The sequence below is a fragment of the Serinus canaria genome, chromosome 1 (genome assembly GCF_022539315.1).
Source record: "Serinus canaria isolate serCan28SL12 chromosome 1, serCan2020, whole genome shotgun sequence".
Classification (NCBI taxonomy): domain Eukaryota; kingdom Metazoa; phylum Chordata; class Aves; order Passeriformes; family Fringillidae; genus Serinus; species Serinus canaria.
Genome location: NC_066313.1, coordinates 21,428,750 through 21,451,906, shown reverse-complemented (window position 1 = coordinate 21,451,906; position 23,157 = coordinate 21,428,750). Strand labels below are relative to the sequence as shown.

The following is a 23,157-nucleotide window of genomic DNA, read 5'->3' as shown; positions in this document are numbered from 1 at the left end:
ATTTATTAGATGACTCTCACATGTGGTAAGTGTGAAAAGCTCAACCAAGTACCTTCATTAATCAACCAAACAAGATTTCTAGACGACTTTTCCTCTCATAGTGCTCCAAATGCTTTAAAACCAAACAGTAAGTGTTCTCATTTTACAGATATGGCAGCCCAAGCTACAATGAGTCACACCATTGAAGATGGCTGCTAGTGGTTTCCAGACATTTTTCCACTCTCTACATATTTATCCAAATGATCTTTTTTCTTAGAAAAACAAAGAAAAAAAAAGTCTCCCAAAATAAGGGGGAAAAATCCTACAAAAAAACCCCATACAAGCAAACCATTTTGCATTTTTGTCCAAAAAAACCCCTAAAACAACAGAGGATTCTTATTGATGTATAAAAAGGTTAACTCAAGAAATAAGAACAGGCACTTTTTGGTTCCACTTCTGGTGCAAACACTAAAAAGCAATTTATAGCCTCTATACACACTAGAGCAACTGGTTGCAAGTTCTCTTTATTTCAATTACACATTTTACAGTCATTGAAGAGAATCTACACATTTATCATCTTCTTTTACAGCTGGAATAACATTCAGAAGAGCAGCACAAGGCACTATCATAGGCATTACACTAGCTGAAACAGAGATGAGCAGTCATTACTTGGAGGGGTTAAGTTAAGATAACCTCAAGTGTCATTTATTTCTTATGTCAGGTCAAAAAATGGGAAGCTCTGAGTAGGTGTTTTAAACTGATGTGCTGCAGAAGGTAGTAACAGAAGGGACTTAGCTGCCCTGTGGGGTGATTCATGCTACGGCAGAGCTTTGCATTGCAGCTGTTACCACACAAGGCAAGTTCCCCAGCCCTGAAGTCAGCCTAACTTTAGGCAGTGCTATCATGAATACAATCCCAGAGAGAGCAACTGGGTGTTTCAGCACTTTCTAGTGCCAAATGGGCAGTTGCCATGACCATATAAATGATTGCACAGAAGCAGGCCTTGCCCCCCATTCCTGGAATGGCATTCCAGAATGGCAGGGTGCTCTGCAAATAAGCAAGAAAGCCAGATATTGCAAGTATTTTCTTTATCAAAGAAAAATTACGTGATTCTTTATCTCTCTTATGCATCTCTTGTCTGAGGTAGAAAGCAGCTGACTGTAGCATGGGTAACCTTATCTGGCCCTGCGTGGCATGGTCACTTACTCATTACATTATTTTAAATTAGGGAAACACCAGTGGCTATGAAAGCACTTTATCTGAGACAGAAGATTCATTCTTTGGGGATAAGGTATATTCCTTGTTCTTTCAACAAGAATGGAAGAACAAAAGTTTAGAATAGCAATAACTCCCATATGTGAAATATTCAACTTTTTCCATCACGAATGAGGTGACACATGAACATCAGCTCTCTGGAATGGCTAAAAAATTAATCATAATTGCATTGAATAAATTGCAATGTAGAAAGAATGAGGTTAGGATATTTCCTACTGTTATTCCTTTCAGTGTGCTGTACTGGAGCTGCTCAGTTCTTTCTCTCCCTTAAAAAGTCAAAGACCCTGTGATCTTACTGGAAAAGGGTCCACACTGTATTGTGCAATGCTGTCACAATGTGTTTCATTTATAGCCAATTAAAATCAGAAATAAGTGTCTAAAGCTGAGCCTATTTCCTTCCCACTTTTCTGTTCGCTTGTAGCTGTAAAGCACACAAAGACTGATTTCCTTTGTCGTTATTTCACAGCCCACCAACTGGTGCTTTATGAACCACAGTGGTCTGTAGACCAGTAAGCCTGGTATCATTTCTGCTTCCCTGCTGGATCACCCAATCTACTTCTGTCACAATTTAAGAAATTACAGAATTAACACAAAGATACAATCAATTTTCCCTGAAGAGTTTTGTTTAATGGTTCGATAAACATGAACAAAGTGACTGAAGAGGAAATCAAGTATGATATACATAAAACCTCTCATATTTCAGTTTGTGAATTGTGTTCACAATCTACAATTAGTCACCCTAGCTCAATTATGGGGACTAGAGGTACAAATAAAGATGGAGGGCTCCTTCATAGGTGTAGATTAGAAACCACAACCTCTGCTGTAAGTGTGCTTATACTCCAGCAGCTGCAACAGCTGCTCCTTTTACAGAGAGAGTGATCTTGGTTTTCCTGCAGTACGAGAAGCTTCTTGCTCTTGGGAAAACTTGCTGGATATGTACTGGCTTGTACACATTTGAATGTGAAGGAGAGTGAACTCCTTCCATGCAACTAACTTGGGATCTCACCATAGGTCTCAAATAGCCCCTACTCTTTGATGGAGAAAGGTGCATCCCTTTCCTGAAACCTGGACATTTGGCCTAGGAGAGGAAAAAGTTCTCTTACATGATGTATGAACCTATTGGAGGCACAAGGAATCGAATTCTAAGTAATCAACTCAGCTTCCAAGGGTAGAATCTGCAGGGCCCTTGCTATCTGCTAAAAGTCAGCAGAGGGTAAAGCTAATGTCAAAACCACTTGCTAGTTTTGGAAGAAGCAGACCCATAGAATTTTCTGCCATTGCAGTAATCATAAATGCCTCTTAACTAATAAAAATACCATAAAAATACTGGTCCATCATACAAAAAGGTAGTTCATAAAATCCTAAGCACATCATAAAATTAGAAAAAAATGATCCACAGCGGCTGATAGATTCAAGAGTGATCCTAGCTTTTCAAGTTCTGCAAACACAATTCCCTATATTTCAAATGTGACTCATGGGTCAATTCACATTGTTCAGTCTGGACCTAATGCAGACAAGTAGTATGCTAATTAGCCATCCTTTCTTGAATTCAAACATTCAAGTTACTCTTTTAGCTCTTTTTAAAAAAAAATTGTGATAGCCATCAGCTGTGGGCAAAGAGACCCTCTGTCTTCAAAAAGTAGGCCTCCAGTGCTGAAACAAAGTCAACCAGAGAAGCTCCTTCTGCTTTATCTCCATAGGCAGGAATTACAAATAAGCATGTTCAGCCAAGAAACTGTAGGAAGATGAGCGCCCTGGAGTAGCCCTGGGTTGACCAGCAACTGCACTGGATATCCAATTAGGACCATTTGTTCAAAGTGTGATGTTTCCCATCATTGTCCAAATAAAAGAAAAAAAAAGGAGGGGGACAAAGTGAAAGTCTCTCCAAGTTTTCCAGGGAAAGCATGAGCACATCAGTAGTTAGGACATTAAAGAACAAACAGTAGCAGGGGTCCCATGTGGCACCGTCTGGGAAATAAGCTAGGCAAGACAGTCACTGGTAGTGGCCAATCTCCAGTGCCTCTGGGTTACAATATAATTCACAAGATTCCCTAAAAGCTCCTTGCCAAACTGGAGTCTCTTAAATCCAAGAAGTGCCTCTGGCAAGACAGTTTCTCCTGGAAGCGGCCAGCATCCACAGAGCTTCTCTTTCTCTAGCACATTTTAAATTAAAACTGTGGATTAATTTAATCAAGGAGAAAAGACAACTTCTGCTTCACAACTGGTCTCAAAGCATAGAGAAATTCTGTATTCTAGTGTCAGGGTGAGAACTGAGGAAACCCTACAGTCCAGCTCCAAATCAGATGCACCACACATGCAGGGCTGGTGTATCAAGGTAAAGATCAAGGACAGTAGTAACAACAGTGACTATAAGACTTCTTCAGAGTCCTTTATCCCACCCCATGTATATGATACATGGCACGGAGAGGAAAGGGAGAATATAAAATGTATGGAAAAGAATACGTGGCTTAGGCAAGATATATTCACGAAAACCATGTTTCCTTGAGGTGAAGGAAATTCTGGTCCATGGTATAGAGTAGTCATACTTTGCTCAGTCCCTGTAGGGAAGAACAAATCTTGGTAAAGTTAGCCCTTCAAGTTTACAAATAAATTCAAGTCTGGATGAAAGGCCAGAACAAGTATCTTTTAAGGCACTAAGGTCTAGGCTCAAAGTAGAACAGGTTCCTTCAGTCAGTAAAGAGCAGATAATCTGACAATTTGCAGCCACGCCAGTGAGACCTTATTACACCATGATCCTCCTGTTTGGGAGAGAGGCTTAGCGGGGACAAAAGGAAGCCACTGTCCCAGCTATGCTGAGCAGCCAGGCAGAAGCAACAAGCATTACACATTCTGAAGCACAACAAAGGGCCTTAGAAAGATGTTGTGCCTCCCCCCACAAAGCTCCCAGGGATCTGGATCAGATGACCTCCAGAGGCCTCTTCCAATCTAAATTATTCTACTGTCTTGTGACTTTACAACTCTCTGAACACTGGAACCTGCACCAGCATTCTACAGATTGGGCTCATAGCAGTGCCACTGCACTTAACCAGGAGAACTGGTAACTCTCTTTAAAGACTGGAATACACTGTTTACTTAAAAAATCTGCTGTTTCTACTAGAATGTTTTCAACGAACCTCAGCCCATTAGAACTTGGCCCAACCTTTTATTGCTGTTTATTTGCTCAATCAAAAGCTGCCATGCCAACCTAAATAGTAGAAAAACTAGGAGGAGTCCAGTGGGAATCTTAGTTCTTCCAGTGCTGACATTAAATGACTATGCTTCTTCCACTGTGGGAACTTCCTCTGTCCTGCAAGAGAAAATAAAAGATTCAGGAATGAAGAATGATGAAAAAAAATCCTATGTCCTCCTACCTGCTCTGAGTACCATAACAAACACCATTTATATATATACACATTCCAGCTGGAACTAGAATTGCACTTGCTTCCACAACACAGAAAGGAAAATGGTAATGTGCAATATACAGACCTTCAAAATACTCCCACCTGGTAAAATTTTGCATATGTGTGATAAGGGACACTTAACATTTTTTTATTTAAATGGATCTTCATTTTTTCAGGAGGGATACACTGTCTAATTTGGATATTAGCAATTGGATATGAAGCTTTTCACACTTAGGTTGCTACCTGAAGTATAATCCCAGTGCAAACTGAAAAGAAGAGCTGTGAATAGTAGCTCTTGACTACCCACATAATGAATGTTCAGTTCTCAGGAGTCCCAACAAAGGAGTCATCATCTTCCACCTGGCCTGTAGAATGACATATTTTTTATCTATGCCACCCATGACCTTAAAGCTCATTTCATGTAGCTTTATGGATGTTTTCCCATATATGCCATATTAAAAATATCATGCACATTTTAAAAGAAATCAGAAGTAAACCAAGCACCGGAGATGGTTACAGAGGGATGGATGCTGCTGCCTAATCTGGAAGTGCCTTATCCCCAGTCAATACCAGAACAGCTATTTTAACACCAATATAGACATAGGATTCCAAAAGCCTCTGGATGGACACAGGAATATAACACGTCATCCTGTAGGGGACTTAACTTATTTCTGAATCATAGCATGGTTTGGGTTGGAAGGGACACCTTAAAGATCACCTGGTTTCAATTTCCCCGCCCTGGGCAGGGACTCCTTCCACTAGACCAGGTTGCTCAGGGCCCCATCCAGCTTGGCATGGAACACTTCCAGGGATTTGATTTTTTACTTTGCCCCTGAACACACTACATGCAGGGAGTGCCTGTAAAAAGGCAGCCTCAGCAGCCTGGGTATTTAGCAGCCTCTTCATAACCATGCTGTACAGAGCACTCCTTGCTTCTTGGCCTCTGTTTGAAAGATAACAGGCTACAGAAAGGAGAAAACATTCCCTCTCACTCCCTAAACCCCACCTTTTCCCTTAGATGGGAAAGCACAAAGGCAGCTGACTCACCGAGCGGGTCCCTGCGTTGCCTTTGTGCTTCTTGTCCTGAGCTGGGATGATTTCTAAGGAGCGGTAACTGGGGGGTTTCTCTTCTGGCCACTCCCGGGACCTGCGATTCCTCCGCCTGCGGTTGGACACTGGCACATGGACTTGCTCTTCTGAGGAGCTCCACGAGCCCCTGCGAGAAGAGGGAGGGGAGTAGCTGTGCCGCCTCTGGCCAGAGTAATTGCTCCTCCCAGCATGGTGCTCGTATTCTCGCCTTCCCCCGGGCTCCTGCCTCCCACCACGATGGTGGCTGGAGCGCTCCTTGGTCTCCTCCGGATAGAAACTGGTGCTGCCCTTGACCCTCTCAGCTTGGCGTGGGGGTGACACATCCCATCTGGAGTGCTGGGGCCTGCCATTGTAGCCACCTGTCCTCTGCCTCTGAGGATGATCCTCTTGCTGCCTGTCCCAGGGGTCCTGACTGTGGCTGGAATGAGAATCCCCACTGGAAGGCAAAGGCCCCCTCCGGTTTTCCCTTCTCTCCTCCACAGCAGAGTCCCAGAGCCTGGGGGTGCGGGCAGGTCTTTGTGGCCTTGAGGAGTTGCTGCTCCCATGGATAGAGGAGATGTGATCGGCAAGAGGAGGTGGCACGATGTCGGAGCCCAGCGAGGACAGCAAGCTGGGCTGCACAGCCTGCCGCTGGTGGGAGGGAGGCCGCAGCTGGGACATGTTCAGATTTTGGATTTCAGACTCCAGATAGTCCAAAACACCATTGTTATAGGAAAGCTGGGCTTGTGGCTGCACCAGTGGAAGACTGTTCTGTAGAGATAAATCTAAGAATAAAAAGACAGGAGAACACAGCAAGTCAAACACTTGACAGGAAACACTGAAGAGAAGACCTTTCTGCACTCATGATCCTGGCTGAGTTGCTTCTCTTCTCCTGTCCACCTCACTGCAAGAGCTGCACAAGTCTCAGGCACCACAACCTGCACATCCAGATCACATGAGGTATGGTGCAAAGAGTAGTAACTAATAAACTGCATCATGACCTAACATGTTTTAGGCAGAACAGAGGTAAGAAGTTCAGCATACCTGGAAATACAGTCTGTGTATTTAGAGGAACATTTTTTTCCTACAGCACTGATACCATATTTTATTTACAAATAAGCAGAGAAAGACCATAGTGTTTCCTTTTGAATTTCATTGAACTGGAAGAAATGCTGCAAAAAACCTGAAAATAAGAAAATTTTTATATGTATGCACACATACACACACATATGTACAGATATAAGCAACAAATAGAGAAGAAAATTCTTCCTGTTTCATTAAAGAGTCCTTCATTTTTTGCAGTGTGCAGGCTAGATCTGTTGCACACAAGGCAGTTTGCCCTTAATCATTTGAAGACTAGACATTTGATAAGAACTCAAACAAATTGCACCTCACTTGTCATGTCAGTTTTGGCTGTAGGAGTTGACCGTGACCAGCACAGCAGAACAAAGAGACAGTACCCTCCTCTGCCACACAAAGCAAGATAAGCTGGGCATATTTACCCTGCAGTCACTGGGGTGTAGCACAGATACACCTTAGTTAGTGTTAAACTGCTTCACCCAGCACTGAGCCCAGCAAGACACTTAAGACAACAGGCTGGTTTTATGTACCCAGACAAATTTATGGTGCACTGCAGATGTGGCAGAGCTGTCATTCTAGGACATGCAGTCAGGCTAGGAACGTCTTTCTTTCTTTTCTTGTAGAGAGGCTAAAGCCTCAGTCCTGAACTTCCCGAAGAAGTTACCTGTTTCACACCCTGATTTCCCTCTGAAATGATGTCCACAGTCTCACCTTTTTGCAGCAGGGGGTTCAGTTGGTAAGAGGAAAGTTTTGAGTTCCTGTCACCAGCTCTGTAGAACATGTTGGGTGATAACCAAGGTGCAAGAGCCTGAGCCCGCTTCATGAACTGGTGCCGTTCCAGCACTGTAAAAGAAAAAGAAAGCTTACAGCACTTCTCCACAGGGCACAGCTTGCAGGAAACACACCATTTTGCTTCAAAGGCTGCAGCCTTTGGATACAGGAAGTTCACAAAATTAAAATCTCTCTCCACCCCATGACGAAGGTAAAACAGAGCACAGGGAATTCCAATGCAAAGTTGTACATCTTCAAAAAAGTACCTAAAACAGAAGAAAAGCTTTACTGCCCAACACTCTGATTCCAGTCCCAGCAACAAGGAAACAAATAACACTATGATTAAGTATGCAGCACATAACTAAGTTAAAACTTCTACTTGCCTTGTCATTATAGAGTAGAGCTGCAGAAAGGTGGGAAACAATGTTTCATACATCAAGACATGCAACAGTTTTCTTTATCTCAAAATTCTTTCAGCTCATCACTGGTCCTTTCCCCTTTTGGCTTTGATTTCCCACTAAATGAGACCTTTTCTTGCCACCATTACGTGGGTTCTGTCTAGATCATATTTTACACTCTACAATTCATCATTTTCTCTCTGTTTCACAGAGGGCACTCAGATGTGCAGTGTCTAGCTTTTCCCTGTCTAGCTTTTCCCTTTCTAGTCTTTTGTCCACTCTTCTTGTCACTCCATAATTTACCTCAGAATGCTGCTAAAATTAAATCCTCTAAAACAGTATGGTCAAAGTGGTGAACAAACTAAATTTCCTGTTCTCAACAGCAATGTCCAGGATGCCAAAAGAGCAAAAAGTGGAAAATTCTCTCTTTCCCAGGGTTTCCACCACTGCTAACTCCAGACCCCTATTTGTGGGGTCAGATTCTAATTTCACTTCACTTTTTTCAGCATTTCTATCTCACCTCCTCAACACAGACCAGCTCACTTCCTTTCAGAGCATAGCTCATTGCTGCTTCTCTTAGGGAAAATACCTAAAAACATCTTACAGAAACTTATTTCTTCTATCACAAACAATCAAAACTTAAGTTTACAAGCAAGTAAATTCTGCAAGTCCCTGATCTTACAAAGCCTGGTTTTTCTGTTATTACTGGATGAAGCTTTTCAGCAACAGTGCCTTTAAAAATTTCTCTTTTATGGTTTTCCTGGAGTTTCAGAAGTGACAGACTTTTACTGCAGCCTCTTGTCTGGTCAGGCATGAACAAAACATTACAGTTCAAGAAACATATAGGAACATAATTGCCTTTGAGACTTTTACCCCTCTGATTAATCTGACTGAAGCTGGCTGATGAAATTAAAAGCTATTGGAGGGAAAGAGACTAGGGATAGACAGACAAGTTGACTGCATAAGATTTACTTCTTTAAGAAACCAGGCTACAGCTAAGCCCCAATTAATTCTGTCCCCTGGGGTCACTGCAGTAGGCACATTTAGACTGCACAATCTTTGGGACTGAGCTCTCCACTTTAGGTAGCACTCCAGTTATTAAACATGTCCTCCTTCAGCTGTTTAACTGGATTTATCCAGAGCACCACTTGCAGCAAAAGGACTGACCATGCCCCTCAACACATCCTTCCTTTTCTCCACAGTTTTTTCAGCTCCACTTAATTCTCCACTGCAAACTCCCTCACTCTCCCCAGTCTGGCTTCAACCAGAGAGAACTATTAAGCTGGAAATTTCAGGGGTTTTAATCCTAATAATCTGGTATCCTCAAAGCTGTGTGGTCTGAGGTAACAGCTTCCAAAAGGTTTATGTCAAACTTGATTCTTTTTTTTTTGTTTTTGTTGTCCCAAGGGATATCCTTCCAGTTTACATTTCAAATTTAGAGGATGACAGAAAGAATACAAAGAAATGGGTTAAACAGAAGGATAAACAGAATGGGAAGGACAAACAGAAGGGGAAGGCCTTATCTCTCCCTCTCCTATTCTTCCAGTTATTACCTTGAGAATGTCCTAGAGCCTGCTGAGTGCATGTCCTGGGGTTTTGACCTTGGTCTTTGCCTGAGGTGTAAGAGACCCACCTGTGGGCATGCCTGCTTAGCATTCTCCCTCTTAAGGTAGGAAGGCTGTCACTGGGACCAAAGTCATCCTCTCCCTGTTATTTGCTGATTTTTACCTACAGCTTAACAAATCCAGAATTAACCCTGGTCTTCCATCATTACCATCAGCCCTTCTTTCTTCCCCAGATACTCTGCCTTCCAATTTGAATCCAACACATACTCTGATTTCCCATCTGCAAAACAGAAGTTACAGATCTTTTTAAAGTGAACATATTTATCTGAGGAAGGTCAGATTCACCCTAATTTCAAAACTCTTACCCTGCTTTGCCAGAAAGTTGTGTTGCTCCCTCCACTTACTCTGTTGGAAAAATATGTTCTCCACCTTTGACAGATTTTAACAGCTGCTGGGCCAATTATAAAAATAAAATATTTTGCAACTTAGTGATACCCAGGTGCAAGTATATCCTATTTTTCCCTGATTCATTACTGGAAGAAGTCCACAGCAGAAAAGGAACAAATAGGAACAGAAGGAGGCTGTATGTATATTTACTCTGATGGGTTTTTCTCAGAGCTTTCCACAGGGAATGTAATTGGCTTGCTCCTAGGGCATTTCTAATACTTCTGTACATCAGTGCTGAATTTCTCAAACAATGCACTCCTTTTATTGCTCACTTCAAACCCATGCTCGTTAATGGAGTGATTCACAGCACCCAGGATTATCCTGCGCCTGTCTCACCGGCACCCGTGACTGTTCAGCAGATCCATGCTGTCCTCTAGTGGCCAAGGACGGGGAAGGAAGCACCCATACTCACCCTACACAGGTGAGGATTTCTGCCTTCTCTTCAGCTGTGTGGAATGTTATTCCTCAGCACTGTTTTTAAGATGTCCCCTGAATCTATCTTCTTGTGGTTTTTTAAGGCCTCCAGTTCATTTCTTGGAGTGCAAAAAAAGTAAGTCAGAGCAGGAAGAAGTAAAGAGAAGCAGTTTAGCAGTATTAGCGTAGAGGTGCAGGCACATAGATCCTTTGCCAAGTGGATTCAGAGGGCAGGCAGCTTGAATGGAAATCACAGACACAGAATCCAGCATCCAGTCAAGGAGGCTGAACCTATCTGTACCTTCTCTCATGAACACGGAGAGGTTTAGAAAATCCTGCAAGAATTCCTCCTCTTTAACAGGAGGAAATAACAGCAGCAGTCTGGAGTGAGCTATAATCTGCAGCACAGAAAAACAGAAAAGAGCTCACACAAACTCTGAATCTCTTTTTTTCCTGAGAACTAGGAATTCTAGAGGTGTGAGTCTCTCATCTCCATCCCCTCTCTCCCCCTTCACAGAAACTGATTTTTCTGCCAGATTTCCATAGCCTTCTCAACACTACACATTTTACATGGCAACCTGTAAGGCCTCCAATGTTTAGTTTCGGTATTAGCAACAGAAGGGATGTTCTGCAAGGGCTAAGCAAATTATGCTTAAATCCAAAACTCTCACAGTTTAGTAACCCCCAAGCTATAATAGCTGTTTTGAGGGTAAAGGTAAACCTGAAAAGAGAGATCCTTGTTCATAAATCCTCTCCTTGTAACATCTGGAGAAGAACCTGGGCATTTCAAATTTATTATGATAAATAAACTTATTTGTTGCATTTTGTTACTGTCAGACTGTATAAGCTTCAGGAGGACTAGTCTATTTGTTGCTAATCAAGTTTCAGTTACAGGAATGCAGAGATTATATGAAATTAACAGCCAAAATTCAAGCAGCAGCCTTACTAAAAGAACAGGGTCTGGCTGCAGAAACTTTATTACTGATAAAAGCAGACAACAAAATTTCTTTTGACCCTCAAAACTTCAGGATGCACTTGCAAGTCTGACTGGCAAGAGAAACCATTGTTCTCCACTTTTTTCTCACTTCATTCTCCAAAGGAAACCAAACCATACCTTTTTCTAGTAGAAGGAACAGCTCTGAAGAAAACATGCAGATAAAAAATTTCCAATTTTTATGTAATTCTTCTCAGAGCAACATACTTGAAAGAAAGACTAGATTGGAGGCTAGTATCAAGATATTTTCTTGCCTTTTTCACATGCACAGGCATACAAACCACAAAACAGGAAAGGAAGTCCTGAGCTACTCAGGCAAGGGAACTGATTGTGCTCTGGATGGTGAGAGAAGCTGGTAACAAGGTGTGAGCAGGGAGAAACTTCTGATAGTTGGACACAGAGGAGCAAGATAGATTCCATGTATCTGAGATCCCCTCCTTGAATTTCAGATAAGCTGGTCTTGGAGGTCACATTGGCCAAAGAAATGTCTCAGTTTATATGGATGCTAAGCAAAAGAAAGAAAGTGGATCTCAGCAAGCTCTCAGCCAAGCTTTTGTCTTGACAGAAGCTATAAATGGATGCATGTTTGCTTGAACCTCACCTTTCTGATTACAGCAGCACCGCGTTGGACAGCAGCCACACTGGATGTGGCAGCAGCAATACTGGGGGCAGCACTGGCACCAGCATATACCGATCAGCAGAAGGAGGAGGAGGCCACCAAGAACAATGAGGAGTACTGTGAGCCAGTCTGTTGGGAAAAAAAGAGAGAGAAAAAGGATTGATCCTGATGTATCTGGCCATGGTAGCTTACTGAGCACTTCTCCACTACTGGAGATGTCTTGGGTTAGAGGACAACAGGAGGAGATATCTTGGCAACAAAGCACAGGCACTTACGGAGAACAATCAGCTTAACTTCTTTGTCCGCATCACCTGAGGTATCTCCTGGTGCTTCCACAGTGCAGTAGTACATGCCATGGTCCCACCACATGACCTCACTGATGACAAGGTCTGCTCCTGCGGGAGAGGGACCAAGAGGTCAGTGGGCTCTTTGTGACTAACAAGACACTACTTTCAGGCTCCACCTAAAAAGAGCCCTCTGCCTGCAGGAGACAGAGAGTACTTCATCTCTCCTCTTCCCAAGCATAGCCATCACCTCCAAACTATCTCATTTGAGTCCAATGAGAACTCCTACAAACAGCATTTGCTGCCAGTCCATGTTCTCTGTCTTGTGGAAGCCAACCCTACTGGTCTTGGAACACAGATCACTGTCTCTCTTAGGTCAGCAATCCCAATGGCCCTTCTGGTAGGAGCAATATCTATTGCTCCATGGACAGCAGAGAGCATATAACACACCTGAACAATTATTCAGTACTTGGAAGAATGAACTGTTTTCTAGCTTCTGAGCTCCTAGCTGTTGTGCTCTTCAGCAATATGCTCTAGCATCCTCAGCTCAGCCTTAGGTTGTAGTGCCTCCAAACTCCATCAGGCCAGCTGGGGACAGGGCCCTTCACTGTTCTTCCTCCATTACCATGTGCAGTATATAAGATACAGGTGACATTAGCCATGTTTATGCTTCTCTTCACTTAGCAGCCCCAGATATTGGATAATTCCTGAGTTCACGGCCTGCCTGCGAGGTCACTCACGGTTCTGAATGGTGATCTTTCGCTGCTGGTAGTCGATGCCCAGCACAGGGTCCTTCTGCCCATATTTCTGGATGACAATGCGCACTTTTCGCTGGCTGTCATTGCAGTCGTTTGAGGGGTCCTGGCCAAGGGCTAAACCAGCCTGGTATGCTACAAACACACATCATTAGAGATGGCAAAAGTATTTCAAAAGAGCAATTTGTATCCTCTTGTGAGCAGTAGAGAAATTCTTGAGTACATTGTGTGCAATTGCTTTGGTTTAGCAATACAAACCATGGCTTCAAACCAGTAAGTTGCTTTGGAGTACCCAAAACCAAACAGAGGCAGAACCACAGGAATGGCAGAGATTTTGAGAATGCAAGAGCTGCAGAGGAGATGCCTCCTGTACTCACAACTGAGAGAACAACAGTAGAAAGAAGCTAATGGCGGCAGCATGGAAGGCAGCTCCCAGTATGAAACTGAAAAGAAAAAGTCATAAAACACCCAGGAGTACTAGAACTAAAACAAAAGGGTGTTTATCTACCAAGCAAAATCTCCAGACATACATGAACTGCTCTATGGATTGTCTCCCTTTCCCTCCTGTATCCCATTACATGTTGTGGAGCTCATAAGGATAGAAAACAACCCATCACCCGATTCCAGCTAAGGATTGAATGTAAAGATGCAGAAGAGAATTAATGGAGGACTAGAAGCAATTTCTGTACAATACTCTTCTGACAGACTCATAAACATTGAATTTCGAAGTATTTAGGATCTGAGACTTGGGGAAACGGCTGATTCAGTCAGTGTTTTCTGTAAAGAGCTCGCAGTGAAGAGAGATGAGGGTAAAGTTTGTCAAAGGTTCTTTCACTGCTATACCTAAAATGGAGTATGAAGTCCCTTTTGGGGACTATTAGCTTGAGCCTGGGCCTAAAGCACTCACATTCTTCTGGGATCAGCTGAGCCAGGGACCCACCTGCTTGGGAACTAGGCTGTAGAGCACTTGGTAACATGCCTACCCAACCCATCCAGATTGCATAAAGAGTTTGGGCATCCAGTACCCACTGTGAGCTCAGTTTTAAGCGTATGGTTATGCTATGGCTGGCTACCTAAACATTCTGCAGGGTTTACAAGCAATAAAACAGAGCAGAATAGTTCAGTTGGCAGGGACATACAAAGGTTATCTAGTCCAACTGTTGATCACTTTAGGATTGACTAAATTGTAAAGTAGTATACTACTGATGCAGTTGATGTAGTTGAGCCATTCCTACACAACCTATGACTGGATACTAGGGAGAGGAGAGCAGCACCTTCCTATTCACTTTCCCTTCTCAAGGAACTGTAGAGAGCAGTGAGGTCACCCCTCAGCCTCCTTTTTCCTGAACTAGATAAGTCCAAAGTTCTTAGCTGCTCCTCACAGGATGTGCCTTCCAGACCTTTTATCAGCTTTGTTGCCCTCCTCTGGATGCATTCAAGTACCTTAATACCCTCAAATCCTGGGACCCAGAAACACATCACTAAACATAGAGGGATCACCACCTTTTTGGACCAAGTAGTTATCCTGGGATACAGTCTGTGTACCATATTAAACCCCCCTGAATTAAGGCTGCCTGCACCAGAACATCTGCACATGAACTGCTGCCACCACTACTAAATGCTATTACTTAGAAGTCTTCATGCCCTTCAAAATGCATGTGTTTCTTCTATTTCCTAAAATCAGTAACATCTAGTCAGAGGTATCCAGCTCCAACCACAGGACCCCCATGGAATCCTAAAGCCCACTTGTTGCAGGCCCTTGCATTCAAACATGCTGAAGCATAAGACAGGGCTTCCAAGATCGACTTGCGTCAACCACAGCTGAACTGTCCTGTATTCTGAGTTGATGAGAAGGAGGACAAAACAGCTGCTTTGGTTGGGATGCCTATGATCTCATAAGGCCTTGACATTTCAAAGGAAATCACAGACATGACCTGCATTTTCTTGGAGTGCAGGGAAAGTTTTTTGCATAGGAAGGGGTCAAAAGCCTGTACTACTCCAGCAAGTCTATCTTTCCCTTTCTTCCCACTTGAAGGAGGATTCCTTGGAAGACGAGGCTGACACTTACAGGCTGAGTAGTAGTCAAAGATGGGGTCCTTGCAGAAGGATTTGAAGCGCCAGGTCACCACCACATCTTGCAGTTGTGCTGAGGTACTGTAGTCACACTTGAGAATGACAGTGGCAAATAAGGTGGTGTAACGTTCGACATCCTGCACTGTCACCAGGAGTGAGAGGCAACCTGCAAACATGAACACAGGAGGCCATCAGCACACAGATTCCTCAGGCCTCCCATCACATCACCTGCACCAGAGCAATGACCCAAGTGCATCTCCTTTGGCTCCATCCAGAACCTGCACCTAGAGACCTCCCAGCGCCTCTGGTGAAGTCATCCAGGGTTACAAACCCTGGTTAGAACAGGAGCCCCATCTTTCCCTGACAGAAGAAAGCTTCATTGGCCCTCTTTACAGACTGAATTATTTTCTCCAAAGCATGAGTAGCTATTGTGCAGCACATCACTCTGTGTTCTCCTTCTACATAGGGAAAACTGTCCCAGAAGCACAAGGGATGGGACTTCCTTGGCTTTTAATCCTAATCAGAAAAGTTCTGCAGTGCAGTATGTTTGTATAAACACCAAATTAATTTTATCAAGGTCTTAATCAGACACTCATCAAATGTTATCTAGTAGTGACCAGGATTTAGACAATACAACTTTCAGTCTGTAGCACTGCAGTTAATTGTTTATCACCACTTCAGAACAGCACACATCAATTATTCCCTTTTCCCCTTTAAATTAAGCATCATTATGTATTTGTTATGTATTCATTCTAACAACCCCTATAACACTTTCCATCGAAGCAGCTGAACATTCTCAAGGAGGATTTAAAAAGTTTCTCATAAGCTATGCTGTAGTTCATCTATACTCCAGAAATGTCTCTATCTTATTTAAACTTTGATAGTATAGTAAGTTGTGCTTGTCATTAACAATAGCAAAGTTATCACCAATTGCCTTTGATAAGGGAATACAAACAGTGCAGGGCAAGTGTGGGATGCCCTGTTTGGAATACATGGCTGAGAACCAGGCAGGGATTGCAGTGTTGTACTAGCTGCTTCTTAATTGTAGAGCACGACAGCAGGAAAGGCAGGAAGGAAAGTGGGATGCATGAAGGTACCAACTATACAGGTCTCCATGAACCAACACTTGATTTTTATCATATATTCAAAGATTTTCCCTCTAGTCCATGTTTTCAGATGAGAGCAAAATACAAGTTGCTAGTGCTATGTAGTAACATCTGGACCACAACTGCAAACATCACTCTTCGTCAAGCATCTTTCAGTGTCCTTTTAGGCTGCTACCTCCACACTACATTCCAGGCAAATATGAGCTCACACAGTTTCCACACTGAAAAAGATGCTGCAGACGTGCATGCTGCCTCAACAAGTCATTCTGCAGTAGGGTATTGTCAATGCAGCACTTGCTCAGTTTCTGGTTTGAAATGGGACTCCTTGTCAGCCAATTGAAAGCACAAGCTGAGCAAACTCATTTGCCTTAAGAATACCACATAAACATAGGCAAAGCCAGGGAAACCCCTAAATGCAAGGCTTTTCTGAAAAAAAAGAAATACGCACATGCACTTAAACACAGAAAGACCAGCAGGTGCACAAACCTCTAGATAAAACAAGTTTTTACAATGCTGTAGTGCTGCTGACAGGCAGTTACAGTTGCTCTTATATCTTGTTTCAGCTTTCACTGTGAAATAGCTGACTCTGAGGTCTTAATGCAGAAAATCAAAAGAAACCAATTCAAATTCTCAAGACTGGCAAAACCATGTTCTCAGTGTCAATTAAATGAAACCCATATGAATTCTGACTTGTCAAGGCTCATGGGAACAGAACATTTTCCATGGATTTCCTACAACAGCATCTCTCTGGTAAGAATAAAACATTCAAAACTAGAGTGTGCTTTTTACTAACAAAACCCACATCTCTTTAAGGAAGGGATGCTTTCTCATTACCTCTGTTCTGCAAAACAGCCAGAGTTGAAGGGTAAATTCCTTACTTTCTAATGAGGTTGAAAACCTACTGTTCCTCCACAGCTAACAGTCATATGTTGCTGCATGTTAAATGTTTCTCATTAACCTCCTCCAAGAAAACTAAAAAGTTATGAAATTAAGGCTGGGTCCTAAATGTGGACTGCATTACTCCACTGGAGGACGCTATCTTTCTTATACTGGCTGGAAAGAACAAATATGGACACCACCAATCTAGTAAGTTTTGGCTGCATCGATGGCTTTGCAGTGAAAACAAAGCTCTGGAGCCAGTGTAGCCAAGTTTTGGCTAGAGCATCTCCCAGGAACACAGCTGTCAAGCAAGACAATAAACAAGCACACCCTCCATACTTTTTTGCCTCCTTCAGTGGCTCTCTGTGAAAAACCGAACTTTAAAGCCATATCATCAGCCGAGACCCAGGCACCCAAGAAGCAAAATGACCACTTTATTTCCAAGAGGAGGTTAGAAGCTGTCAGGCAACTCGCAAAGCTTGGCAGAGTGAACACTGCTGGCTGAAGGCCGCCCGTGGGCAGGGAGGCAAGCTCCCGCTCCCCACACGAGCAGGTGCCCAGCAGGTGCAGCACTACTGCAGCTACCCCAGAAATCCCCAAGAGGCTGAGGCTCTTGAGCCAGCAGCAAAAGCTCGGCTGGGAGTTTGCCGCAGGCCAAAGGGGATTCCCCCCCAGGTCCGTGCCCAGCGCCCAGGTCCCAGCCGAGCTGGCCGCACGGGACCGATACTGGAGGCTGCCAGGAAGCAGGAGGCCACTTCCTCCTAGGAGAGAGGTCAGCCGCACCTTTGGGGAGCGAAACTTGTCTCCGCACGGCTTCGCGCCGAGCTCGGGAGAGCCCCGCGGGCGGGAAGGCACCGCGGAGGCAGAGGGTCCGGCCGGACAGGGCCGCCGTTTCCCCTCACCGCGGGGCCGCCGCCGCTCCCCCGGCCTCAAGCCACCTTAACCCCGGGCGAAACCCGAGGGCGCCTCCCGAGTCCTGGCCCCTGCGCCGCGGGAGTGTCCCGGAGCAGGGCGGACCTCAGTTCCGGAGGGGGCCGTGAGCCCCGGGCCGCACTCACCGGCCGGCAGCCAGGCCAGCAGCAGCGCCCACCGGCAGCGCCCGCGCGGGGTCATGGCGCGCTCTCCTCCTCCTCCGACCGGGGACGTCGCACCCACTGTCCCTCCCCTTCCGTGGCACCTGTCCCTGGGCCGGGCGCTGCCGCCGGCTGCAGTCCCCTCCTTCTGTACCTGCACCCTCCGTCGGAACGCCAGACAAAATACCAGCCGGCAGTTTCAAGAACTGCTTTTAATATATATATATATATGTAAAATAAAAAAAATAAATATTCCAAAGCATGCATTTATTGTATCAAATATATATATATATCCTGAACACACAGGTGTATGGAAGTTAGCTGAGCTGCGCCACCCGGGGCACTGCGCCCCAAGCAAGGGGCGCACGGGAGCATGCTAAAGACTGGGGGCGAGAAGAACCGTCTGGGGAATTCACGGAATCACAGAATCGGTTCGGTTGGAAAAGACCTCCGGGATCATCCTGTCCAGCCTGACACCGAACACCACCATGTCAACTAGACCAGGGCACAGAGTGCTTCCTCCAGTCTTTCCTTAAACACCTCTGGGGACAGTGACCCCATCACCTCCCTGGGCAGCCCATTCCAATATCTAAACATCCCTTCTGTGAAGAAATTCTTCCTAATGTCCAACCTAAACCTCCTCTGGCGCAGCTTAAGACTGTCTCCTTTAGACCTGTCGCTAATTTAATTTTCCCGCTGAGTTCCGAAAGCACAGCAACTGTGGCCAAAGCAGAAGTTACTTTAAAGAAAAAACCCGAACAAGGCAAAGTAAAACAACCACCAGCCCCTGCAATTGGCCCCGTAGCGCCGCCGACCCGCCCGCTGGCTCCACTCCCGGGGCGCTGCGCCGCCGCCGCGGTTGCCGGGAGACGGGAGCGCGGCCGCTCCGGGCCCAGGTATCGGGGCTGTGGGGAGGCCGCGGCCGCTCCGGGCCCAGGTATCGGGGCTGTGGGGAGGCCGCGGCCGCTCCGGGCCCAGGTATCGGGGCTGTGGGGAGGCCGCGGCGGCTCCGGGCACAGCCGCCCCGGCGGGCCCGCGGGTGCAGTGGGTTGTTCCCCGTAGCCCAGTTCCTCACGGTCCCGCAGCCGCGGCGCCCCGTGGGGCCCCTCTGTGCCCACAGCCTCCCCAGGGTCCTGCTGAGGCTCTCGCCCCTGCCCGCCCTGCGGGGCGCCAGGTGTCCCTCCCCTGCCCTCTGCTATTCCCGCTAAACAGGAATGAATGTCCTGCAACAGGGATAGACGGTCGCATGCTTCATCTGAAATGCGGGACTTGTTGGGTTTTCTTCGTCATGTGTGAGGCAGTTAATTTTATTGCCTGTTGCCTTTGTGGTACACCTCTCATACTCATTTTTATGATTTTTCTTTACACTGTAAGTTAATAAGTAACTGGTGATGTCACCTGCTTTTACTTCTGCTTAGTAGAAACCTGGTAATCATTATTCACAGGGTAGGCTTTAATAGACGTGAAACTTTTGCTTGCATGTGGCAGAGCAAGGACATGTGGATCATACAGAGGACTACTTTAGATGTAAGATTGTAAATTAGAGTTAGATTTATTTCTCCTAATGAAATAGGAAAATATTTTGCAGGTGTGCAACATAGTAACAGTTAGGAGAACAATAGCAGGGCTCCAGTCCATCTCTTTTTCTGTCTCTGATGAGGGAGAAGGGAGACACTGGGGCTATGATAATGTGTCTAAATCCTGCTTTGTAGCTTTATCCTTCGTTTCTGTCCTGGTCTCTGACTAGTAAATAATTTATGTACTTAACTGCTGTGAGAATTGATACATTTTGTTATTCTCCTTGCTCTCAATTCTTCAAGATGTTGTAAGAGCAGCCATATTCTCTAGTACTTTTTATTTTTTTCCATGGGATCTTGGGTTGATTGCCTAAACTGACTTTTATTACTAATTTTCTAGTGCTGATGGATAATGATATAAAGACAGCACTGGTTTCTATGCCTGATTTATTGGATATACTTGAATATTTTTCTTTCTGTATATAAACACTATAAGACTTTTTTTTTTTTTTAATGAAAGTAAGTTTTACAAGACTCTCCTGTTTGCCCATTTTGCACTCATCAGCAGCCCAGTAAATTGCTGATGTACTATGATGTGGTCTGAAGGCAAAAATGAGTGCTGAGAGAGATATTTGATGGTCTGCTGTTTTTCGAAAAGAAAGATAAAAAAAAAAAGAAACAGTGCTTGGCAGATGGGAAGAAACCTGACCCATCCAGGGCAGAGCTAGACTTGAAGAAGATGCCTTACCCTGGAAGAAATGATCAGTATGGTGTTCCTTGTGGTAGACACCCACCCCTCATGAAACCCAAATGCTGCAGCTGTGTTTCAGACCAGTGCTACCCCCAGGTCAGAAGAACAGAGAGTGCAGCCTGGAAGGCTCACAGTGCAATGCCAGGAGGAGTCAGGATTGGCAGTCCTGGGACACTGAGATCCTTCATGTGGAATGAAAACAACTAAAGAAATAACAAAATCTCTGCTGAAAGAAAGACCAAGTGTCTTTTCTTTTTTATCTTTTTTTTTTTTTTTTAATGCAAAGCCCACCAGTGGGTAAAGCTTTCCTACAAAAAAAAAAAATTAACATATTTTGAAATGAACCGAAAAAAAAAAATCCTGCAGAAGTAGCACAATGTAGAGATAATTTTTTAATCTCTTGCTTATTGCTGGTACTAGTAGCATTGCAGTTTTATTCTGCAGTAATAGTTCCCTATCTCTACATAAACTGAATTAGTGGTCAGTACTGATGATCACTCTTCTGTCGATGTAAAAGCTGATAGGTGATGTCATTTAGGCACAGTTAAACAGTTAATGATGGGGAAAGACAGCTTAAAATAACAGTTAGATATGTTCTGTTTTCTAAAGTAATACTCCAGGCTGCATTTTGATCATTATTTAATTTCCTGTATTTTATGCAGTTGAAGTGTCAGTCACAGGGTTTATGAAGGCAAGAACTGCATTTATGAGGTTTACACATTTAAGCATCTTTTTTCCTGGAAAGAAGAAAAGTGTAGGATGACAAAATAAAAAGTGGTGTCATCTCACTGAATTTGTTTATGTGTTAGCAAATAAAAACCAGTTTGATTTAATTATGCTGTATTTTGAATAAATGAGACAATTTTCTGAGATGAGAAATCACTTAATGTCCAAATTTACTGAGAACTTTTGAGAGGCTTCCATATATAAAGATTCTGTGTGGCAGAAAATTTGACAAAAAAGCATTTTAGTTTTGAAATATCTGAAGTTATATACCTGAATGAAGACATTTCTCCATTCTGTAGCTTTTGAGAACATAGCTAAGAATAAGGAAATTTGAAAGAAAATGGAACTTTGCTGAAATTCTCAGCTTGTAGCACTGTCCACTGAAACAAGGATAACCTGAATTCAGTCCTTACTTGGAATGAGTCCCTGAGTTCTTGGAAATGACGAAACTGAAGTGGATCTGGTGCAGTATTTCAAGTCAGTGTCTTGATTTACCAGGACTAGGAGGAAAATGTACTGCCCTGGTCAGGCATTGGCAGAAAAATTATGATTTCTGTTTTGGGTTTTTTTTCTCATTAGACTTGTCACACCAGTTCTACTTGTCACTATCTCAGTTTTCAGTATCAAAAGGCTTAAATCTTTCTGATTTAGGAAATCTGTTGCAAAAAAACCTACTAACTCTCCCCAGGAAAATAAAATCAACATTCAGAGAGATGCACGCCTTTGTCATGGTGAGCCTGCACAAGAGTTTTCAGGATCAGCCAACTCATGAAAGCCAGATTCTGCAGCCAAAGTAGACATGTTATCCCCTTGAGCCTATAATGAGTGCTTAAATTCCAAATTTGCTTCGGCACATTCAAGCTTTGGTTGCTTGAATGCCATCAAAAAAATGTGCACAGTGGACATTGCAGTATCTTTCTTTAACTAGAACCCAGATATCAATGCAAGCAGAAATGTTCATATCCTCTTTTAGCCTAAAGCATTTTCCTGATAGGAATTAATTTATAATGAAAACTATGATAGTCTTAATTTTTAGAAGATAAATGATTGCTAATTAGTTGCAATCATTTGAAATTTTATAGCTCTTTTCTCTGTGGATATCAAAACACTTCGCTAAGATGGGTAAGTATTATTATCTAATTTTTCACAGGAGATAACTGAGACAGCCAGGGGTGAAATGGCTGATACAAATTGTACACGTCATTACTGGGTTTGGAATTAGAATTCAGGTCTCTGAACACTTCACTATCTATTTATGCAAATAATCTACAACTATTTCTTCAACTTCAGTGATATCAGTTGTGTTGCCCCATTAAAAATTCATGAATTTCATTTAAATATATTGAGATATATTGCGATTGTTTTCTTTCCATTTGTTTTCTAAATGTAAAACTTTCTGCTTGTCTATTTTCAAGTTTTTCTCACCACTCCTAAAGGATAAAAGCTTATTCATAATTCTTATGTGAAATTATGCAGGAAAGTCAGATTCCGGAAGACACTCAGGACTTTTGGATGAAGACTGGCTATAGAACAACAAGAATGACATATCTAAAATATTTCTTTGTCCTCTTTGTTGTTCTTATGGGTGGCATTTTGTTAAGACACTTTACCTTTCCTGAAATATTGGAAAAGCCTGAAATTCCTCAAAATATTTTTCCAAATGGATTCTGACCCAGAGCTGGAAACAGGAAATGCATTTTTAGGGACTTCTTAGAGATATCAAAGTCATGTCTGATTACAAATGCAGAGGGATTTGCTTGCATTTTGCCCATATTTCTTATTCTGAGTATTCATGTTTCCTTATATACAACTTCTGCATTTCCTGATTTTGGATAGTTTTTTTCATGCTGTAATATTGATGCAAAGTTGCTACAATGTGTATTTTAAGGTGTTTCATTTGAAAATGGAGAACACATATGAAATCAAAAGGCAGAATAAATTTAGAGTAAGAGCAATGCTTATGCTTTTTTGCTTGTTTTTGA

The 23,157-nt window shown here is 43.4% G+C and overlaps 1 protein-coding gene across 1 annotated transcript; it reads right to left on the bottom strand.

Moving 5' to 3' along the window:
* Nucleotides 1-487: 487 nt before the first annotated feature.
* Nucleotides 488-18,269, bottom strand: ILDR1 (immunoglobulin like domain containing receptor 1). Its single transcript, XM_018908112.3, has 8 exons — nt 18,167-18,269; nt 15,119-15,289; nt 13,036-13,185; nt 12,287-12,406; nt 11,994-12,140; nt 7,515-7,646; nt 5,703-6,508; nt 488-4,561 (listed from the first exon to the last, which is right to left on the bottom strand). Exons 1-8 carry the CDS (start codon nt 18,219-18,221, stop codon nt 4,520-4,522), a joined length of 1,623 nt encoding a protein of 540 aa, XP_018763657.3. The 5' UTR covers nt 18,222-18,269; the 3' UTR covers nt 488-4,519.
* Between the last annotated feature and the right edge of the window lie 4,888 nt (nt 18,270-23,157).

Coding starts and splice junctions, on each gene's coding strand:
- ILDR1 (XM_018908112.3), bottom strand. CDS start 18,221: ATGACCCCGCGCGGGCGCTGCCGGTGGGCGCTGCTGCTGGCCTGGCTG. Junction 7,647..11,993: donor GTGCTGCTGTAATCAGAAAG/GTGAGGTTCAAG, acceptor TTTCTTTTACAG/TGCTGGAACGGCACCAGTTC. Junction 6,509..7,514: donor GAACCCCCTGCTGCAAAAAG/GTGAGACTGTGG, acceptor TTTTATTCTTAG/ATTTATCTCTACAGAACAGT.